General features: G+C 40.6%; 1 protein-coding gene across 1 annotated transcript in view; it reads right to left on the minus strand.

The window, feature by feature from the left end:
• The window catches only part of LOC119648528 (transmembrane channel-like protein 2-A), a 42,710-nt gene extending 18,546 nt beyond the window's left edge, over positions 1 to 24,164 (minus strand). The window contains exons 1-5 of the mRNA XM_038050296.1: positions 24,046 to 24,164; positions 23,863 to 23,924; positions 17,944 to 18,133; positions 17,744 to 17,885; positions 17,574 to 17,678 (exon numbers count right to left, since the gene is read on the minus strand). Of these exons, the coding sequence (XP_037906224.1) occupies positions 17,574 to 17,678; positions 17,744 to 17,885; positions 17,944 to 18,133; positions 23,863 to 23,924; positions 24,046 to 24,095 (549 nt within the window). The 5' untranslated portion in view covers positions 24,096 to 24,164. The remainder of the gene's footprint in view (positions 1 to 17,573; positions 17,679 to 17,743; positions 17,886 to 17,943; positions 18,134 to 23,862; positions 23,925 to 24,045) is intronic.
• Positions 24,165 to 24,387: the final 223 nt, after the last annotated feature.

A 24,387-nucleotide genomic window follows, 5' to 3' on the forward strand; every position in this document is an offset into this window, starting at 1 on the left:
GATTGGATGCAGTTTTAGTTTTTGGGTACAAATTCGCTTACGTGCTCAGAAAAAACTAACGCACTAGCAAATGTGTGGATGGCCATGTTTAGTCCGCAAAAGCAAGTCATACGTTTGTGGAGGTTTAAGAGTACGGAGCTGGCATAAAAATAAATGCCTATATCATTTCTTTCTTATCTACAAAACACTGGCCAACTGGAAAATTTACAAGAATGCCAATCGGTAAGCAAAGTAAGCCATCGCTGTTACCCGAGCGATTCATTACGAAGATCTACGATGAACTGAACACTCGAATATTTCGAGCAGATTTGAACGAGGAATTTGTTCATCCTCCGCTTCCACAAGCATTGCCGAAATGGACCAATTCCACCACGCAGCACCACTGGAGTCTAGCAAGCAATAAAACCGATGAAATCCGGGAAAGAAACAGGACCTGACGACATAGCATCTGAGCTCTGTAATCCAAAGAGCGGAGACCCAACACTATGACTCAGTGAGTTTTTTAGTTGGGTTATGAAGGAGGATAGAGCACAAAAAAAAAAGAAAGCACCATCGTCCCAATATGCGAAAAGAAAGCCAGTTCAACAGAATGTCGAAATTATTGTCCGATCTAGTTTCTGTTCCATACCATGAAGATTTTTGAACGAATTCCTCTGAAATGTATTCTGAACATCATTAAAATAACTGGGTTTCGTTAAAGACATCTACGTCTCTACAGGAGAAAGCATTCGACTGTCTGGCACCCAAACTCATCTGATATGCTCTGCGACAACACCTAGTACCAGAAGAACTCGCGCGCTGGCTTAATTTCGTACCACGTTCCGAAGAGTAAAGTGCGAAGTGTGGCGGGCATATAAAAACCGCTTCGTGCCTTTTTCGGGGTTCATCAAAGAAGTGCCCCCCACCACTCTTCTTTGTTCTTTTTATGGACTCTGCAACACGGGACATCCAACATGCATTACTGCTTTATGCCGATGATGTTTTCTTGGTGTCTTATAGCAACGCTGATCTCAAGCAACTTGTTGAAAAATGGAATGATCGCTTCATGTAACACGGTCTCAGATTGAATCTGAATAAAACAGAATTTTTGTCGAACGATCCCAACAAAACAGGAACTATCACCGTCAGTAGCAATGACCTGCCCGCAACTGAGCCATTTAAATATGTCGGATCAATGCCATCAGCCAATGCTGATGCGTTATGAAACTGCTTCATGCGTTAGCGCAACCTGAATTGAGTGTCTTTCCACAATTGGTGTTCTTTGTGATGGATGCATCAAGGAACACCTGAAATCCAAAATTTATAGCAGTGTCATTCGCCCTGTCGCCTTCTGTGGTTTTGAATGGTTATCGATTATAAAAGACAATGAACGGTTCCCCGTGATAATGGGGTTGCAAATGTTGCATTGCACCATGATCACGCTAGAAATGAGGACATTTGCAATCGATATGGGTTTGTACTGATTGTAGGGAACTACCAAATGACGTCTCCGATGGTATGGTCATGTAATTGGCGCTGATACAAACTCATTTGCCGAAGCATCGAAGTCGATGGGAAAGATCAAAAGGTAGACCACAACGACATTGGCTTGATACGCTGGGCGGTGAGCCTGTCGACTCCATTCAGATCAGACACATAACCGAATCAACGGATCAGGACGATCTTTTGAACGGGATAAAGGCTGAAGGAAAGAAGGAAGAAGACGAAGATAAAACTACGAGTTAGGACGATTGTGAACGTGACGGGCCTAAAAAAGTTGCATTTCGGAATGGGAATAGTGAACTCATCATTATTTCAATAGCATTGATAAGTCATTTAGGCTTCGCATGGGACACTCAACAAAGAGCTGCACCAACTTTTACGATAGTGTAAAACTATGTCGTACTTTGAGAGAAAGTCGATGGTCAGGACTCTAATGCTAAGCTACCAGAGAGACCCTTTAGGAAATGTGAGTCGATGTCGATTTGGAGAGTAGACGCAAATGGAAAAACTGCAGTGTAGGCCTGCGGAAACCCAGCTTTCCAGCAAATAATGAAACATCGCGAACGAAACTTTTAAATTTGGGAGACGTTGTTCATTTGCGACGGCAAAAATAGCCGCCTATGACGTAAGGCTAATAATTTATGATGAAGCTTTGGACGCAATAAACAAAGAGTCCGTGGCGATGACGTCTAGATCGAATCTCTAACAAGGCACTTATATCTCTATATCTATATATATATAAAAGAAAGTGGTGTTAGTTACAATATTTATAACTCAAAAACGGATGAACCGATTTGGCTGAAAATTGGTGGAGAGGTAGCTTAGAACCAGGAGACGGACATTTATCCCGTTCGACCGTGTTTCCATCAAGTCACTATAAAACGTGTTTAACAAAAACGCATCTGACATGGAATATCAAAACGTAAATGACAGCTAAATGTAATTTTGTCTTTGGTTAAGTATGGTAAAAAATTTGACAATTCTAAAAATTATAGCTAAACGTAATTGATAATATCATCAGTAATTTGTTTTCTCATCTCTCTCTCTCATCATGAACAATGCCGCGACCAAGACGATCGAATTTTTCCCGACAAGAGCAAAGCGAGATAAGTCCGTGAAACGGGTCGGTTGGCAATGCGAAATCGTCGAGCGAATAACAGGGATGAAGAAGTACATAATTTTCGACGCACAAGAAGAAATGTATCAAGTGCTGATTTGAATCGAGCAGCGTTTCGATATGATTGCAGCACTGATTACTGCTTGCATCCTAGCGTTTGCATTGGGCCAATGGATGTAGTTTGCGAGTATGTGACGTATTGAAGTTTTCAGGAGAAACGCCCGGATTGTGCTGCCTTAGCTGAAAAGTAAAATTGCCATTATTGACTCTGCCACCTGAGCCATTGCATTAATTGCTTTGTGGCGAAACACCAGAATCACATCATTTTCTTGCAAACAGTCAAAAATACAATGGTTGTTTCCAAATGACCTCATTTGGGGCAGACATTATCGAAGAACGAGGATTTAGTCCGACATTCAAGATTTCAGATTCAATTGGTACTGAAGGAAATACAGCTAATATTGGTCGATTAACTATTCTTCCGGCGACGTACAAAGGCAGTCCACGTCATATGCATGAATATGCGCAAGATGCAATGACATATGTACGATATTACGGTCGGCCAGATCTCTTTATTACTTTTACTTGTAATCCAAAATGGATAGAAATTGTTCAATTGCTGCTCCCCGGACAAACATCAAGTGATCGACACGATATCACCGCACGTGTATTCAGACAAAAAATGCGATCCCTGGTGAATTACATTGTTAAACAACGCGTCTTTGGAGATACTCGACCCCAGATGTATTCAATCGACTGGCAAAAACGAGGCCTGCCGCACGCACACATCCTTATTTGGTTAGTTGAAAGAATTCAAACAGACCAAATAGATGATATCATATGTGCCGAGATTTCCTATCACGAAGCCGATCCAGACCTACATGATGTTGTAATTACAAATATGATTCATGGACCGTGTGGCGCCATCAACCCCCAATTACCTTGCATGGTCGACGGCAAGTTTTCGGAACGATATCCACAGCGGATATCGGCGGAGACCGTCACTAGCAAGAATGGTTATCCACTGTATCGCTGTCGATCACCCGATGATAACGGTCGAACTATCACAACAAAAGTGAAAAGAATGGATTTTGTTCTCGACAACAGTTGGATTGCTCCATATTCGCCTCTTAATTCCAAAATATTCAAGACGCATTGCAACGTTGAGTATTGCAATTCAGTAAAGTCCATAAAATACATTTGTAAATATGTCACGAAAGGCAGCGATATGGCGGTTTTTGGTATCGAATCCCGCAATACCAACGATGAATTTGCGCGCTATCAAGTTGGTCGTTATATGGACTGCAATCCATCCATCCGTCATCCTACTGTTGTGCATTTGGCGGGGCACCTGAAGAACGGTCAACGAGTATATTTCACGGCTTCGAATGTTGTTCAACGTGCTGAAACACCTCCAGCGACAATATTGACCAGTTTCTTTGCGATTTTCCAAAGCGATCCGTTTGCAGGAACTTTACTATACTCGGAGATGCCGCGTTATTACGCTTGGAATGGTTCATCGAAGAATTTTCAACGACGAGGCAATACGGTTCCTGGTTATCCGGATGTGCGTTCTACTGATGCTCTTGGTCGTATGTATACAGTTCACCCAAAGAATAATGAATGCTTCTATTTGCGATTGTTGCTGGTAAATGCGCGTGCGCCAACGTCATTTGAGTTACTACGAACTGTTAATGGTACAATATTCCCAACATATCGTGCTGCACGTGAAGAACTCAATTTACAGAAAACGATACTCATTGGGATACGACAACCGTTGAAGCCTGCAAGCTCTGCATCTCCAAGTAAGATACGCACATTATTTGCTATCATAATTTCGACATGCTTTCCATCGAACCCATCTAACATGTAACATAAATACAAGAATAATATATCAGAAGATATTTTACATTAAATTCGTGTCAGTTCCAGAAATCCCGATCTTGAGGTGAATGAAGAGATACATAATCGGACTTTACTCTTGATCGAAGACATGTGTTACCTTATGTGCGGTAGTTTATTAGTCAGGTTATGAATGCCAGCGCCAAATCGTGAAATGAATGACGGATTTAATCGAGAATTGGAACGGGAACGTGAATATGATCACCAGGAATTAGATTTAGTAGTTCAAACGAATGCACCACTGTTGAATCCTCAACAAAAGGAAGTTTATTATACATTAATGAAGGCAATTGATGATGGAAATGGTGGCTTATATTTCCTGGATGCCCCTGGTGGAACTGGCAAGACATTCCTGATGTCATTAGTTTTAGCCACTGTTCGTGCGAGATCCAATATTGCGCTTGCAGTTGCTTTTCTGGAATACCAGCCACATTGTTAGAAGGATGCCGTACGGCTCATTCAGCATTAAAATTGCAGTCAAATCTTCAAACTATTGAAGAACCAACAGGTAATATTTCAAAAAACTCCGCATTGCCAAAGTTTTATCAGCATCGAAAATCATAATATGGGACGAATGCACAATGGCGCATAAACTTGCATTAGAAGCACTTAACCGAACATTGAAAGATCTGCGCAATGACTCGAGATGTTTTGGAGACGCAATGATTTTACTGTCTGGCGATTTCCGTCAAACACTGCCAGTAATTCCAAGATCAACGGCTGTTGACGAAATAAACGCTTGCCTCAAATCATCAAATCAATGGCGCTATGTGAAGAAACTTCAGCTAACAACAAACATGAGAGTTGCATTGCTTAATGATACATCTGCTGAAGATTTCTTGGAGCTTACTATCGGTAATGGTCGACGAATCAAGTGGATTGATTCCTTTTCCTCAGAATTTCAAGAACTTTGTCTCATCGAAACATCACTACCAACTAAAACAAGTCGGAATACCGGAAGCTCGCGCTTCGGATATAAAGGTTTTGTGTTCATCTTATCTAAGAAATTTCAACGCACATTTTTCTATCCGTATATAGCTACAAATCCAACATACTCCTTCATATTTTTCCAAACTACGAGACATACGTACATATTACAGCCTAATATCTATGGGTGCTCCCCCTAAACAAACAAACTGCCTATTTCCGAATACTGTACACATATAGGCACGTATATAAATTGGTCGTACCCATATTTCCGATTTACTTCTTATATCTATCTGAATTAGGTACTACCCGCAAAGTCCATTAGCACGCATATACTATATACCTATAATACATACACACATGTCTCGTTGGAATAATTGATATTCACATACAAATGACTAAAAAACTAGAACAAAATAATCCTTTTCCACCCAATTCATACGAACTAACTTCGTTGTGGTATTGACGAATTGATATGTGATGATGACGTCATGCAGGTTGTAGAGTCCACGAAATTCACAAAAAATTGTAAAGTTTCACTCCCTATAACTTTGCTAATAATAGTTGGATTTTCTTCAAACTTGACCGAATTATGCACCATATTCTTCATTACACCTACGCTTTTTAAGGTTTTGTGTAAAACAAAACCTTATTAAAATCGATTCAATGTCTGTCTGTCTGTCTGTCTGTCACACGCATTTTTCTCCAAAACGGCTAAACCGATTCGAACGAAATTTGGTGGACAGATGGGAACTATGAAATCCCACGCATACAGTGAGTGGCATAAATTTAGGTGGAGTTTAAAGGGGGGCTCCCCATAAATGCAAAAGGGGGATTGAAAAATTTTTTTCACCGGATATAGTTGTGTAGGTCTCGATTTGTACTTTCCGAAACTGACATTAGTTTTGGCATAAATTGCAAAGTGCGTGAGTAATGAGTCAAAATGTACGCATTTGAAGTGAGACAGGACTCATTTTCGGAAACTACCCGACCCAAAAATCCGAAATAAAATCAGGGTGGTGCGCCTAGATGAAATCTAGGCCTCAAAATATGTTCCATTCCGATATCTGCTCAAATGAACTTACTAATAGTATGATATATTACTACTTTTTAGAAATTTACTGAAAAACCCCCCTTAAATTCATCCTAGGACTTCCGGATTCTGTTCCAGCATAGAGGACAATATTTCGTGTATATGCGCTAAATTTCATAGAAATCAGGCAATTAACGCCAAAGTTATAGCAGTTCAAACTTAGCAATTTCGCGCAAATTTACCGCTTCCGAAACCATGCAAATCAGATGCTGACGTCATAATTACCCGGAATAATTGAGTGTCCGGATAGCTGAGTGGTTAGAGCGCAAGGCTGTCGTACGGAAGGTCGCGGTTCAAATCTCGCTGGTGGCAGTGGGATTTGTATCGTGATTTGACGTCGGATACCAGTCGACTCAGCTGTGAATGAGTACCTGAGTCAAATCAGGGTAATAATCTCGGGCGAGCGCAATGCTGACCACATTGTCTCCTACAGTCAAATGTAGTGTACCGTTACGGTCTTGAATGAAGTGCTCTAACACACTTCAAGGCCCTGATCCAATATGGATTGTTGTGCCAACGATTATTATTATTATTAATTGACATTCGCCTGAAATATTAAAGTCGCATTTATGAAGAATCTACTTATCTGCAGCACTTTTTAAGATTTTGTGTAAAACACTTATGTGAAATCTAATCTTCGCGAGATGTCCTATTCCGGTATCTGCTCAAATAAATTTACTAATAGTATATTATCAACTTTTAGAAATTGACTAAAAAACTCCCCTTAGGTTACTCCAAAGTGTACTAAATTTTGCACCGACATAGAGGACAGCCTCGTGCATACACATGCCAAGTTTCATGAAAATCCAACTATTATTGGGAAAGTTATAGCAGTTCAAACTTATCAATTTCGTGCTAATAAACAGCATCCTAAGCCATACAAATAAGATGTTGACGTCATAATTAACGAGAATAATTTAAATTCGAGTAAAATATTAAAATTCCATTCAAGGAGAATCTAATTCTCCCTAGCCCTTTTTTATATTTGATGTTGGTTAAATTGTTGGCATTTGCTAATAATATTAAACTCAGAGTGTGAAGCGTATGAGGTTGACTATTTCAATACAGGGCTTTCCATCGAATGATTTATTTAAGTTACTTTCTAAAAAATAGATGCCAATGGAATTTTTAACTATGTGACACGGAACTGTCAGGCTCACCGCTCCTCACATCTTCTTCATTTTCTTCAGCTTTCAGTTCACAAGCGGGGTCGGCTCGTCGTGATCGGTTTCGTCATTTTATTTTATCAACTGTCTGATCAGGATGTAATCGCGAGACCTTCAAATCCCTATCCAGTGTATCATGCGACCATTGTTTTGGCCGGCTTTTTGGTTGCTTACCATTGACTTCGATGTTCTGACTAATACTGGTTGTTGAATTCTAGTTAGCGTGAATTACGTGACCACATCATCGAAATCGCCTCTCTTGCAGTTTTTCCACGATCGGTGCAAACCCGTATCGATCGCGAATATTCTCATTTCAAACGTGATCAAAACGTTTCACGCCACCAGTGCAATGCAACATCTTCGTCCCCATTACCGCAAGACGCCGTTCATTGTCCTTTAAAGTCAACACTCAAACTATAGAGAGCGACAGACGGACGACATTGCAGTAAATTTTTTATTTGGGACGCGCGCTGATACGTCGATCACAAAGTTGCGGAATGCCACTTCATCCAGGTGGCGTTAATGCTTGAAACATTTCATTACGCAGTTCTCCATTGGCTGGTAGCATTGACTCGAGATATTTAAATCCCTCAGTTCTTTCAATGGCAGTAATCTGCCCCTCCAGATATTTAAATCGCTGAGTTCTGGCAATGGGGGTAACCTGCCCAGAACTGAGCGATTTAAATATCTCGGGTCAATGCTATAAGCCAATGGAGAACTACGTTATGCTCCTCACATAGGGAAACACAAAACCTTTTATACCTGAAGCGTCAAGCTTCCGGTTTCCCGACTTGTTTATATTTATAGTTTTCCTAATAAAAAATTGAATTGAATAAAATCCAAAGTCTGCTTATTTATTGCCTCTAAGGCGGAACCGAGTTCGTCAGGTCAGCTAGTTGAAAATAAAAGCAGAATCAATCAATATGCAGTATGTTCGTACGTGTGTTGGCAACTTGCCCAAATGAAGGCTCTTTCCGATACTGAAACCGAATGAGTTGTTGGGTGTGCCATCATCGTGCCTACTAATGCGCCTCTTCACTGGAATAGGTGTTTCTAGGTTCTATACGCCTATGGAAAAGCATTCTGCGAGGCAACATACGCTATTGCAATAACAATACAATTTCTATTTTCGACCATGGTGCTAGAAAGTCTCCTTCGATTTAATTCGGAAGAGTTCCCATGCTACCATGTGGATGGCGTTGTAGAGGATCTGGAACAAGTCTTCTTCCTAAGTTAACTGTTATAAAGGGGATCTAAACTCTGCACACAGATCACACAATGATCAAGAATGTGTTACAATGATCAACACAGGAGGCTGCAGAACGGAAACCAACTTGACAATAGGTAAGTCAATTTTTTACTGACCAGTAACACCGCCAAAATAAGCAGACCAATTACGACTTGATCAGCAATAGAATTGAGATGAGAGCCGCTGATATCGGAAGACGCGTCCATTTAATGATTTTTATATGTGTCCTCCTATTCCTACAGAGCAACAGGGACCCCCAAAGTTTAACGGATGCAAATGAGAAGAACCGCAGCAGTTTCAACTTAAAACGAAACGATCATTTATTCAAAGCTAATGATAATTTTACGATACGAGCAGTGATCTGTTGAAAGTTCAGTGGCGCCACTAACGATATCTGATGGGGATGAGGCCACACCAGTAGAAGTGCCGAGGAGACTAATTTCATGGTTTTTCGTCGCGACAGAACGACAGATTTCTGGGCCGCTAAATTTGATTGCAGTCGCTTCAGAGGTTTGACTTGCCTGAAGCTGAAGAGATGTTCGTGATTATTCTGTTCACGTCATCGTTGGTATAAACTGACGACGACAATTGCTCAACAATGCTTTAAGAACCTGGGTACAGCTGCATCAGTTATTTTACATGGAGTCAACGCTAATGAGCTTGTGTAAACACAAATGTAGTTCCTTGTGAATAAATGCTGTCCTGTTCGAACAGTGCAATCCTAGTGGTGGTCGAAGCTCTTTCATGTACTGCTTGATCCTTTACAAGAGTAGTGAAGTGAGATGAATATCACATATCGTTAGTATACTACTCTCCAAGTAACCGCAGAGTTACTCCATAAAATAGCTTAGCTGGTGAGGTATTGAGAACCTTCTTGAGGCTATTTCGCAGTCTTAACAAGACGGTGAGAAGGACGCGAAACCAATAGTTACTTCCTCGTATCATTTGATCGTAGACTAAAAAGTGGAGTGTTATCGCTCGATTCACTAGAGGGCAGATAATACAGTCTCGTGCGACTTCCTTTGGATCTAAATAGCTTATCCAATGCTTTAAATAAGGTCAATTCCAATCACCATCCCTGGTGGGTTGTGGATAGCGCGAGCGACTGTTCTGGCTGGCTGGTTTCGGAAAGGACTGGCTTTGCGCCAAGGAGAAAATGGCCAAGCAGTATTTGAACCCACGGGATGGTATAACCGGTCCATTCATATCCAAACGAATGCATTGAAAAGTTTGGTCAGGTAACCCGAAAGGCTGGACATGTCTAAATGTCATCTTGCGGTGTTTCTAGCGATCAAATTATTTGAAATAATTAAATGGTTATCGTTCCGATGCTTGTAGTTCTTCTAAATAAAAATAAAACTAGGTCGCTTGCTCCTACTACAATATATTTTAATAGTTAGTAAATACGTATTTCGTACTTAAGCTAGCTTAAGTACTGAGGAAGAAAGTAAGTAGCTTTCGAAATACGTATTTACTAACTATTAAAATATATTGTAGTAGGAGCAAGCGACCTAGTTTTATTTTTATTTTAATTAAATGGTTGTTGTCCTTTTAACTAATATTATTTGTTTGTGTTCGAGTAGCTCAGTAATTAGAGCATAACGCTGTTGTACGGAAGGTCGCGGTTCAAATCTCACTGGTGGCAGTGGGATTTGTATCGTGATATTAGGTTGAATACCGGTCGACTCAACTGTGAATGCGTACCTGAGTCAAATTAGGGTAATAATCTCGGGCGAGCGCAATGCTGACCAGTATCCTTGATTGGTTCATCAGCGAATAGTTGAGAGTCGATATTATTATTTAAGAAAATTGACTGAATGTTAGATAAAGCATTGGCAATGACATTTGATTTGCTGGATACGTGCTTAATTCTACTATCTGCTCTAAGTGTGGGCAATTCTCTGTCTGATGGCAGACACAAACCAGTGATTTAACACAGCCTTCCACCATGAAATCGATGCCTTTAAGGATGTCACGAAACTAATGAACGAACGAATGGCCAATCTGTCTTGATGTTTTTGCTCTAACCGGGCATCGACTGTTAACGTTGGATGGGCCGTAATTCACGCAGAGTTTTCGATGTGGTGTAGGCTTTCGCACTATATCCCTGCTTTGGTGGTCAGCTACAAAACGCACCAAATACTCAGGAGAATGTTTGGTTTTTCAGCGTAGCGTTCGACTACGCGACTTTGCAACTTAAAAGAGTTTCGGCTGAGTGACCTACCATGTTCACACTTCCAGATGTTGCTCTCTGGTACAAAATGCGTATGAGGGCGTAGTGGATAGATAATGGTGGATGCATATGCTTGTGTTACGCTTTTTCATTTGTGGGATACGTAGTCGAATATGGATCAGAGAAAAACTGATACCATTACAGCGAATAATCCACAAACTTAATTTGTGAATGTTCATGCTTTACTATTCACTATACAATTTCACAACAATAGAGAAGATAATTTTTACATTTCATTACATACTAGTAGCGACGCTTATTGGAGAGATAACAAAAGATGAAATTTGGTGCAGTCTGAAGAGGACAGTGGCGACAGCACAGTCTGCGAAATTTCCTTCTATTACTACAAAATGGTATAATACGCCACACTGAAAAATGAGTGTTCGGAAAGAAAGTCCGAGAATCATTCTAGCTTTTATTTTGCTCCTCATTCGACAGAATATTTCTCGAATATTGATAGCGTACCATAGACATAGGTATATATCATTTTGTATCCGATACAATTTGGTGATCCCAATGTGACTCGATGATAGTGCGCTTTTCGAAAGAATATGCGCACACCTAGACTGCGCAATTTCAAATTTCGCTATCAAACTTGATCGGTACCGTATGCCCAATGTCGCAGGCTTAGTCAACAACATTGTGTTTTCCAGACTGGATCCACTCAAAGCATTTAATCAGCTACTCACTGCTGAATTTGACATCCCGAAAGGAGTAGCCACTACACCCTTTCGCCTGTTTGAGTTGGTTGAGGTGATGATGTTTACATTAGAGAATACTGCTCAATCGGTTCAGTGGTTAAGTGCTTCGTGATCTCGATTTTTAAGGTTTTGTTTGCAAAAGAAAACCTTGCTAAAATCGGTTCAATGTCTGTCTGTCCGTCTGTCTGTCTGTCTGTCTTTTATTTTATGGATGGAGGTGGCAATCTTACAAAGACACTGCCGCGGCAGGTTGCAGCAGCGTGTGGGATTCTCACCCACTAAAGCCACCCCCACTTTCTCCTTTTTCCTTCCCCGCGGGACCGCCGCAAAGCATTACTTCGCGGGGCGGACTGCGCTTTACGCGACCAAGCCTTCCGTTCTTCGCCTCCTCCTTGCGCGCTCCGCTCTTCCAAGTTCCTCTTGTATTCTTTTGATTGCGGAGTGTACCGCACACCAGTTTCCCTCCAACTTCAACATTCCTCCGACGATGTTCTGCGGGTTTTCAGGGAGTCTTTTAGATTCCTCCTTTCTGAGAAAAATCGTGGACAATGGAACATAACATGCTCCGGGTCCTCAGGTGTGCAACCACATTCAGGACTCAAGGGAAAATCACCCAGCCTGAATTGGTGCAGGTACTTCCTGTAACTACCATGTCCTGACAGGAATTGCGTCAGATGGTAGTTAATCTCGCCGTGTCGTCGCTGGATCCACTTCTCAATACGGCGAATCAAAGTGTGGATCCAGCGACCCCTCTGCGAGTCGTCCCATCGTTTCTGCCACTTCTCCAGCGACTTTCGCCTTGCCGCCTTTCGGTATTCTGCATCCTTTTCAGGAGGATTCATTTTCCTTGTCTCGTACAGGCAGCGTGTCTCACTTGCCAGAATGTCTATCGGGATCATTCCCGTAATAACACACGCTGCCTCGGCTTATATTGTTCTGAAGGCGCTGCACACCCTTAGCGCCACTAAGCGGTAAGTCATATTTACCCTCCTACGATTACTCTCACACGCTAATGCTTCCTCCTAAACTGGTGCCGCGTATGATAGTGTGGAACGAACCACTCCGGCCACAAGTAATCTGCGACTGTATCTTGGGCTTCCAATGTTAGGCATGATCCGCACTAATGATATGCTGGTATTTGCCGCTTTCTCACAGGCATAGTCCAAATGTCCCTTGAAATTGATTTTAGCGTCAATCATCATCCCTAGGTATTTGATAACCGGTTTCGAAGTGATGACGTAACCACTAACACGAATATTAACCGTATTCCTCTTCCTACGATTGGTAATCAAGACCGCCTCCGTCTTGTGTTCCGCAAGGTCAAGCTGAACCATCTCCAGCCACGCTTTTATGGCGTTAATGGTTTCGTTAGCGTACATTTTAATGACTTCAGGTTGTTTCGCGACGATAACCACAGCTAGATCATCTGCGAAGCCGATTATCGTGGCCTCTTTTGGCACGGGAAGGACAAGGACCCCATTTTACATGACGTTCCACGAGGAGAGAACCTAATACTGTGCCCTGTGGTACTCCTGCGGTGACGGTGTACTGCATGGATCCCTCATTCGTGTCGTACCAAAGTGTTCTCTCCGAAAGGTAACTGTCAAGGAGCTTAGTTAAATAACTAGGGACACCCGTTTTAGCCAGTGAGCTTTTTATCCACTCCCAACTTGCGGAATTGAACGCATTTTTATGTTTAACGTCACCACGGCACAGCATTTTTCAGATGACATCGCGTCTCGAGCCAGCTTCAAAACAACTTCTACGGCGTCGATCGTCTGTCTGTCTGTCTGTCACAAGCACTTTTCTCAGAAACGGCTATACCGATTGACACGAAATATACTGAGAAGGTGGGACCTGTGAACCCCCAGACATGCAATGAGTGATATCCTCCTACGTAGAGATTTAAGGGGGAGGGGTCCCCATACATGTAAGAGCGGGTTGTAAATTTTTTTTCGCCAAATATAGTCATGTGGGGTATCAAATGAAAGGTCTTAATTAGTACTTTTCGAAGCTTGTCTTAGTTTTGAGATTTGTTAAAAAGGTGGGGAGTGGGAGGGGTGCAAAATGATGATTTCTTTAACGGACTCATTCTCAGAAACTACTCAGCGGAAAAATCTGAAAAAAATCATGAAGCTGCCGCTACATGGTGCCCAGACCTCAAAATACTCTCCATATCGATATCTGTCCAAATTAAGTTAATAATAGTATATTACCGTATTTTTGGGAAAATTGAGTAAAACCCCCCTTAAGTTTATCTCAGAGTTATAAAAGTAGTAGTAGTTATTATAAAATATAATATGAAGCATATTATCCTCAAGTTTGATCTAAATCATACCATCAGTAACGAAGTTACAGTAGCTCAAAGTACCCGAAATACTAAATCTGATATGCTAAATGCATATTCTTAACGGGTTAAGTACAAATGGGATAGTTCTACACTCAAATATACTCACACAAGAAGCAAACAAAACCTTTCATACCTGAAACGCCCAGCTTCCGGTTTCCCGACTTGTTGTGTGTGCTATCTTGATGAATAACCAGAGCCAATAACTAGAAAGTCTCCTTTCGTCAAGTGAATGATGAACTCAGGACTCTCTCATATTCTTACAAAAACAGAAAAAGTAGAGTATCTTCTTCTGGTATTGGAGAAGTTACACAAGTTCGGGGATTCATCAACGACGTCAAGACAATTTATGTTATGTTGGGACAACAGAACATGACGAGCCGGAACCAAAAGAAGTTGTTAATTGCTTATTGTAATGCTCGTCATCTGTTAGAAGGTGAAAATTTTTGGATCAAAATTGATCACGCATAAACACCAGAATAACCAACGATGCGCAAAACTAAACACTTATTCTTGATATCGCAGTTCTTAGTCATTGTCCACATATCTGTGAACAAACACTATTGCTGATTCTTTATCGCGAATCAACATCATCTCCTTCCTAATTTACTTTACAATGGGCAAACCCACCGCAGCTCAGGCGCAGGAAGACCAATGTCAATCGTTAATCACGCACAACGTACCCCGAGAATTTGCCGCTTTTGGCCATCATTTTCACCACGTTCATCTTGATATGATTAGATTTCTCTTCTTGAAGATGTCGGTGCTGACTAACATTGACAAGGAGGTCCAGGTGGGGAGCATTACAGAAATTTTCTAAACTATTCGGATTTACCATTTTAGAGCTCCTAGGGTTATGAAGACAGACCAAGGATCACAATTTGAGTCACCACCATTCACCGCACTTCTCAAACTCCTCCGTTGCAAGCTCACCCGAACAGCGCTGTTTCATCCAGCTAGTAGTGCTGAGAAGGTGAGGGATGACATCCACCGTTAGCTCTTATATGCCGACTATTTCGCTCGCGCCACGGAACTGCATCAAAGTGGACCACAACAGTTCACCCAATTAATTAATCTTTGAAACCACGCTATTGACATCCCTAGTAGAGAATAGATCATTGACGTTAACAAAGCAACCGCTCCTCGCAGTTTCCTCGACTATATTGGTTAAGATATAAACCTGTTATGTACCAAATCATTCATTGCAATATTCGAAGCATGCACTTATGTAGGTATTTCTCTGCGTGGACTGTATTCAAAAATAGAGAAAATTAGCGAAAGGGAGCATTTTTTGGTAGCAGTTGCTCATAGTTACATTGAGGTTCTTCTTTCACGGAACGTGATATGTGAAACGATACTTGCTTTTCACTTGTCGGGGTAGGCAACGATAATCGATGTCTTGGATTGCCGGTTTCAACTTAGAAGGAATTGTAAAAAAATGGTAACAAATGTTGAATAACAATAAAAGTTAGGCTACTGCGAATTGAAAAGTGAGATAGGCAAACAAAGGAAATTATTACCAGACACTATCCTTTACGCGAGAAGGTGTATTGGGAGCGAAATCTTTGTTTAGAGGACGACAGTTTAGTTTCCTAAAATATAATATTGCCATCTTTAAGATTTCCTTGCTATACACTAGAATCGTTAAATATATACACTCGCTAGAAAAAATGTGCGTACACTAAGCAGTTCCTGGTTATTCGTTAGTAAAACACACGAATAAATTAGTTTTTTAAAAACATTTTATTGTTTGCATATTGCTTGTGGTCTTGTTACTTTGATAAGGCCACTTTTACGAAATTAGAATTCAAGGAAACTGAAATAAAAAAAGGGAAATAAGAAAAGTCACAAATGTTCAGTAGAAAAAGTCTGCGTACAGCCACATAATTAGGTGATTCCCCGAAATATAAATCCTTGCCATTTGGAGTAAATTGATTGTGAGTTATTGGTTTATGGCTGTGTTTGAAGTGTGAAAAATAAGGACGTTTTTTCGTTATTTTGTGTGTATAATTGTTATTATGGAATTGAAGCGAAAAGAGATTTGTGTAAGTGAAAGAAAAGTTATAATAAAATTATGGGAAGAAGGAAAAAGTTTCCGCGAAATAGCCAGGATAGTAGGAAGGCGACATTCATCTGTTCAAAGGGTAGTTAACAACTTTAAATCGACGGGAATAATAACATCGAACCTACGATCTGGTCGCCCATCGAAGTTGTCGATTAGGGAAAGGCGAAGTATTATAGGTTCGGTGAAAAAGAATCCACGAATAACTGCACCACAAATCGCGAAAGATATTGAACTTAAGTTCAACAAAAAAATTTGTGCTGATACTGCACGGAAAATACTCAAGAGAGCTGGTTACCATGGGAGAGTTGCAAGAAACCATTTATTTCATTAACTAATAGGCGAAAACGAATAAAATTTGCGAATAAGTACGTAAACCAATCAAATGAATTCTGGGAAAATGTGCTTTTCTCAGATGAAAGTAAATACTGCATTTTTGGAATAAAAGGAAGAAAAATAGTATGGAGAAAAGCATGTACAGCATTGAATAAAGAAAATTTGATGCCAACGATAAAGCATGGTGGCGGAATAATGATTTGGGGGTGTATGGCAAGTGGTGGCGTAGGAAATCTGCAATTTATAGAGTCTACCATGGATAAATATGACTACCTAAATATTTTAAAACGTAATTTAAAACAAAGTGCTGAAAATTTACGCCTGGGTGACGAATTTTATTTTATGCATGACAACGACCCTAAGCATACGGCTGAGGTTAATAAGCTGTGGCTATTATATAATGTTCCCAAACAGTTACATACACCCCCCCAGATTTAAATCCCATAGAACATCTGTGGGATTTATTAGAACGCAGAATTCGCCAATACGATATAACTTCAAAGGATATGCTGAAAAATGTATTACAAGAAGAATGGAATAAAATAAGTGTTGAAGAAACATCTAAACTTGTATCTTCTATGCCGAAAAGATTAAAAGAGGTCATAAAAAGAAAAGGGTATCCTACAAGCTACTGATTTGCTTTTCATATTTACTCAAATATAATTTTTTTTAAATATTTGTTTACTGTACGCAGACTTTTTCTACTGAATTATTGCGATTCTTTTAATTTTTGGCTTTATAACCTGGTTTTTGTAAGACTTATAACTTAGTGAATTAAATACACTAAAATTACGGAACTATTTGTAATGTTTGGATAATAAATTCGCCACAAAAATTAGCTTAATTTTTTTGTTTTACTAAGGAAAAGTATCATACTACTGAGTGTACGCACACTTTTTCTGCCTAGTGTATGTACATGTAAGTATAAAAAATATTTATGAGCAAAGTATTAACTTACAGCAGTCATCATTATTTTAAATCTCGCCCATAAATCTTTCGTACTGCGGGACATTGCAAATCTTTCCTGAAGCACTCCTTGATGTTTCGCAACATACGCTTTTGCCTGTTGCAATAGGATTAAAAAAATATATGTGAAGAGAAATCGAACATATTAATATGTCAGCTTACTTGGCGCACGAGTCTCAATTTCCTCCGCATACTCCACGGTTGATATTTTACAGATTGCAAGACTTCCTTATGTAACCGAATATTCTCGATGATTTGTTCTTGAGTGGAGTCTTGGGGTCCTTCCTCCACAGATGCTGCCGTACTAAAAATAGGTCTTCAGATCTGAATAAGCGTTTTGAAACTTAGTTAACAAGACATACTCCCCTGAACTGGTTGTGAAAACACTCGAACGTCGTCGATCAGCTGCAGCGCTAGTTAGTGCATCCATTGGGCTGGAATTTCTTGTACTACTTCTGAAACTTTTCTTTCGATTTCCTCGAATACTTGCTCTCCTTTGCATAATAGCAGAAACCGAGGCAGAGTAGTCGTCCTCTTCTGAGATGTGGCCTTCTATATTTTGAAAGGAATTTACTGTACGTGAGACCATTCAACTTTGAGAGGAATGAAAAGGTAATGGTTTTATAGCAAACCAAGTCAGGTTAAACCATTTTGAGTCATCCAGTGCATCTGACAGTGTAGCACTGATGAAGGGAACAAGTGGCTCCCGAAATATTGGAATAAGCAATTAAAATAAATAATACTAGCGACAAAAACAAAAATCGCTTAATTATTTCAACTGATATGTCTTCAAGAGGCAGATACTACTTCTACCTCCCTTGTAATATTTTACAATTTATGTATAGTAAATGCCTATTCCAAAGTTGACCAGCGCTTACGCCTTGGACAGTTAATTTCGATCATACGCCTGCCATTGAATGCACAAGTTACTATACTATATCCTTTCGAATTGTTATTACGTTAATTCGACAAATTCGTCAATTTATTGTAACTATGAGTAGAATTTGCATATTTATTTAATATTGTTTCATATGCGGTTGGCAGTGCATTAAAAACAGCTATTTCCATTTATTTACTATTTTATCTTGCTTCCCTGCTGTTCTCAAGTGATTGCATTTCGCACCAGGGTATTGGTAGACTTCTCTTTGATATATTAGCTTGAACAAAAATTTCCTGGAATTATCGCTCCTGTTGATCCTATTTGAGTTTCATTTCTTTCTGACTCTGTTCATTCATTTGAGCAGTAACGCTATTCGCTAAACGCATGTCGGACTTTCTCAGTAAATTTCGTGCCAGTAGGTATCATGGTTTCTGTGAAAAGTGCATCTGACAGACATACGGGTCCACAGGAATTGTCAGAGATTCCATCAAGTGCGTCCATTCATGCGGGAGCTCTCCCCACAACATATAACCGTGCAAAAACGAATATAAAAAGAATATGCAGAGGAGAAAACTAAACAGTCGTTAGTGTGTGAAAACTGGTTAGTTGGCCAAATTGCATGCCAGGTACTAACCCGCACACTAGTGGCTGGTGCGAGCTGCTACAGTACCTACCGCCTTGTAAGGAACTCCTCACCTGTATGGGTTAGTGGGGCTATTTATCCCCGCAACCGGGTAGGGCTGCGACTGGTAGGAGGTGAACGTTTCCAACATGTCACTTCTTAGGAATCCTGAGACGGACGAATCGCGATTCAGTGGAGGTAGCGCGCCCTAAACTACAAGGAAACACGTAACTTAGTTCAGCTAACTCAAGAGGTGTGCCGGAAAAATTATCTTTGAAACTGTTGCTGAGCACAATAATGGAGAAGTGGTGGATGTTAACGATTAGAGAATTGATGCAGTGCCAGCGAAGGTATTCAGGTTCGAAAACTGACTGAAGGAGATGGGTAATACCATGAATAAGCTGAAAGAATTCGTCGGACCGAAATACAAGCCTCATCGCTATATTATAACATCTTAGCAACTGTTGTGAAAATACCATGAGCCTATGAGTATCCAACGTAAGCCCTGTCGCAGGTCCTCAAGGTGACCCCCGACAGGTACCAGCTTTTACAAACGATATGCGGTGAACCACTTAAGCAAGACCAAAGTAAAAAGTTTAAGCTTGCGTAAAAAGGAGTAGAGAAGTGGCGGAAAATATATATTTCTACCAGCAAAAAGCGCAGAAGCTCCAAAGAGGCAGTAACGGGGAGAGCGAGATACATGGAACTCAAATGTAGTCCACAAATAAAATTCTAGAAAATGGAAGTAAAGGCTTAAACAATTATGAAGCCAAATAAGCCCCGCTTGGAGGCGATGGTTACCAAGATCTAGGGTAGCCTGTCTTATGGTGAGAGACTGCGACAGGTCAAGGGTGGTCTGACGTTAACCGGTCTGCGTAAACAAGTCAAATGGGTCAGTCTAACACAGAAGAAAGGATTTCTCATGAAATACCGCGACACAAAATGAAACAGCGCCCAGCTACCAGCAAATTATCCGGAATGGAGGTCATATTGAGGCAATTGATCCATGAGGAGCGCAGGAAATTCTACAAGGTTACGACGAACGAAAACATTTAGTAGGAGTTGGTGCGGTCATGATTATTTAAAATTCCAGACGCAACGAAAGAAGAGAACTTGAAAAAGCATACGGCGACACCCTAACGGTAATCAACAACTTGTCGATTGTATGGGTGAACAAGTTTCTGAAAGTTGCACTGTCAAGATTGGAAGTATCGTCTGTGGAATTAGGGAGGAAGCATCTTCTGTATTAATTTTCGATGTCTGAATTACGGTCACATAGCCAGATCTTGCACAAACAAGCAAGATAGTTGTTGTGGAGCAAAGAGCTTCTCTGGCAAGCAATTTCAAGAGAGACCCTAAATATATGATATATGTTGTGCAAAAATACAATCTGATAAGGACCGCGTCGCAGGTAACATCTAAGAGCAAATGAGGTTCCATCAACTTCAATCACCGTAATCACCGTGATGCCACATATGATTTTTTGGGCCGGTTACTTCAGCAGCACGATGCTGACGTGGAAATTGCCATCGTGCTGTATAGATGAATGGTAATGCGTGTGTATAGGCCACCGACAAAAGGATAATTTGCACAATTTAGACGACAACAGGAAATCACTCAATATAAATTTGTAAAAGGTAAAACTAGCTGTGTTTATGTTTACAGTTGCAGTTGCATGTTACATGAACTTGATTATTTTTTATATAATAATAATCGTTGGTGCAACAATCCGTATTGGAAAAGGGCCTTGAAGTGTGTTAGAGCATTTCATTCAAGACCGTCACGGTACACTACACAGGATTAGAGTACCCTGTAGCAGGCGATGTGGTCAGCTTTGCGCTCACTTGAGATTATTACCCTGATTTGACTCAGGTACTCATCCAGAGCTGAGTCGACTGGTATCCGACGCATCAAATCACGACACTCCGTAATTTCATTTATATCTGAATAATTTCGAGACGGTCCTAAGACTCAGTTCGTTATCAAAATTCTCGCTTCCAGTAATGAAACAATTTGCTCATGAAATATACTGAGATGGCCCAAAAAATGATTCTGTGGACGTCATTTCGAACGAAGCACTGCAGTTTAAAGATGTGTGATGTAGAAATTCTCGCTGACATATTTAACAAAAATTCATGCAGACTACCCAAACCCTAGTGGAATGACTATATCACGCAGTTGCATGCTAAATCCCTTCTACTAAGGAAGAATTACCAACGCGTAAATGATGAGTAGGCTATTTCCTAGAAAAAGGCGACTTACAAAGGTTGCCGAGGAGACAAACTAAGTGAACAAACGAAATGCGTTTAAGGAACTCCATAAAAACCACAACCCAAATGGAAGAATCTATAAAACAATAATGGGTAAGCTAAAAAAAGAGGGTATCGAGAGATCAGTGCCCAGTTTTATTGGCAAAGACAATGACGAATCTGCTTCCATAGCCTGGCAGATGTACTCTAGCAATCGTAAGAGGGCATTCATCATCATCATCGGAGGATTTTTCTCTCGAATGCGATTAAAAGCTCGCAATTTTTCTTGCTAAGAACCCAGGTCTCCGAGGATGACTGGCAAGATCATTGTCTTGTGCAGCAAGACCTTTGATGCTATGGGGAGAGTTTTCGATCGAAACAGTTTTTCAATGCTGAAATAATCTCTGTTGGCATTTCATCGTTATAGCTGTGATCGGTTGTGATTTTCGACTCTAGATTGGAGAAATTATCAACGGTCTCAAAGTTGCAGGTTATTTTCTTTATTGTTCTCGTTTAAGCAGTGCCATTTGATGCTGCTCCTTCTTTGTTTCTTGGTATTGACATTGTAACCATGCTCTTGGTCTTGCCTTCATTAATATGCAGCCTAGGATCTCGTGCCGATTGTTCGATCTGTATGAAGGTAGCCTGCATATCTCGGGTTGTTTTTCCCATTATGACAATATCATGAACTTGAAGAGGATGGTGCTTGCCATATCCCACATCACGGTTCTCTTTCTCCAAGGTTAAAGAGGGTGCGAGATAAGACATTCATTTATCTTGGACCATTGTTGATAATGAATGGCCTTGAGAGTGATTCCACTACTTTAACTGGCCTCGCACATTGGCTAGGGTCAGCCGAGTCAGTTCTGTCGATCTGGATGAAAACTTTTTTCGGATCAAGCATTTGAAATGGCCGAAATTCGAATATGGCCATCAGATGCACCAGCTTTTCATTGATTTCAAGGAATTTGGAATTCCGACAAAATTAATAAAGCTGACTAGGCTGACCCTCACCAATGTGCGAGGTCGGATAAAAACAACAGGATTACTCCTGAGGCCATTCGACATGAATAACAGTCTAAGACAAAGGGGTGTCTTATCATGCATCTTTTTTGAGCTGACCCTGGAAAAGGTCATCTGCAATGCTGATGCTAATGCAACAGACATTAATCTTCAAGTCCACCCAACTACTGGCCTCCGCTGACGATATCGACATAAACGAAATGTACGAACTGTCTTCAACCAGATCGAGCAGGGGGTGTTTGGCGTGAGATCTTTGGTTATATATCAGCAAGCAGCAAGGCAAAATATATAGTGGCAACGTCGTCGTCGACAAAAACCAAAGAAGCAAGAAAGTCCAATGGCACAAAAGGGTCAAAGCTCTTAAAAATAATAATCGTAGGCGCAATAATCCAATTGAATTAGGGCCTTGAAGTGTTTGAGCATTTCATTCAAGACCGTAACGTTCACTACAGGATAACAGTATCCTACAGGAGACAATGTAGCATTGCCCTCGTCCGTGATTATTACCCTAATTTGACTCAAGTACTTATTCACAGCTGAGTCGCATGGTATTCGACGTCGAATCATGATACAAATTCCACTACTATCAGTGAGATTTGAACGGCGCCCTTCCGTACGACAGCCTTGTGCTCTAACTACTCAACAATCCGTACACTAAGCTCTTACTGCGCAAAATAATGTCTTGTCAGTTCTCATGGATTCTCTGGAGGCCTGAGTTCTTAGTTAGAAAATCGGAACTCTTTGCCGCGTTCAAGAGAAAAATCCTCCGTAAAATTTTTGGTGTCCGACAAGACGATGGACGATTCCATAGCTTATATGACGATGAAATCTATGGGCAATATCGTGACCGTTTGATTGTGCATAAAATCCGCCAGAACAGGGTGCGGTGGCCGGTCACTTAATCCGAATGGATGAGGATCATCCAGCCCGGAAACTCTATAGACACAGTACCTATGGTAGAAAAGGGAAACGAAGCAGAGCGTGCGTTGCATGGGGCGATGGTGAAGGCCAGGACGACAGGCAGCGTTTAGTAATAACGATTTGTTGGACCTGGACGGAGAGTCTGGAGTTCCTTTCTAAAGCAGGCCTAGACCGGATATTGGTTGTGTCATTGATGATGATGATGCATTCAAAAAGGAAATGGAAGTGCTACTACCAAATAGTGAATAACCACCTGAGGGGCCTATTTGTATAGTAGTATAGTAGTAGTAGATAACATGGGAAAGTTGCTGGAGCGTATTATATGTAACGTTTCAAAGATGATACCCATTGCCATTTTGGCTGAGGTAGGTAAGTGTTAATAGTGAACGATCCGTTGCCATTCGGAAGATATTTTTCGGGGAAAGCAGGAGTAACCATCAAGTTTTTGTGACAATGTGAAAGAGCCTATAATAAGCAAAAAACTGCTATATTTCAAGATTGAATACGGAAAATGCATTATTCCATTGAAGTTATGCTTCGGAGCAAGAACCATCCTATATTCAAGCGTCAACGTTTTGTTGCATACCTTCGTTTGGTGTGTTAATGCCACTATTTCCTTCGTTGATAGTTTCTTCAAATGATTGGTACCTAGAATTAAGATTCAGTCAAATACTGGATTGTAACATATGCTAATAGCTTTCTGGTACTACATATGTAGTGTTCACAATTTGCGAAGTTCCATCTCATCCTTGTTTAACTAACCACTTACTTTTTAACTATATCCAGAGATGCTTTTAGTTGTGAATGCATTTGACTCATCCTAGTTTTATTAGAGTCGATTTTCGGATCCAATTCTTCGCCATCACAAACTGAAGCCCACGTTACCGATAACTGCGGTGGGGATGTGGCACCGGTTGATCCCGGTGATGCTGATGGTACTACCTGCGAAGACAGCAAAAATTTAAGAAAATTCTATGTGCCATATACTATATCCATGATGTCCCGAAACTCAATGCCAATCGACTACTGGGTAAGTACCCAGCTTGTAACTGTGCATTTTCAAAAATGAAAAAAAAATCATGTCGCTTAGAAAAGTTCCAATTGGCTGAAA

This window comes from Hermetia illucens, chromosome 2 (genome assembly GCF_905115235.1).
Source record: "Hermetia illucens chromosome 2, iHerIll2.2.curated.20191125, whole genome shotgun sequence".
Classification (NCBI taxonomy): Eukaryota; Metazoa; Arthropoda; class Insecta; order Diptera; family Stratiomyidae; genus Hermetia; species Hermetia illucens.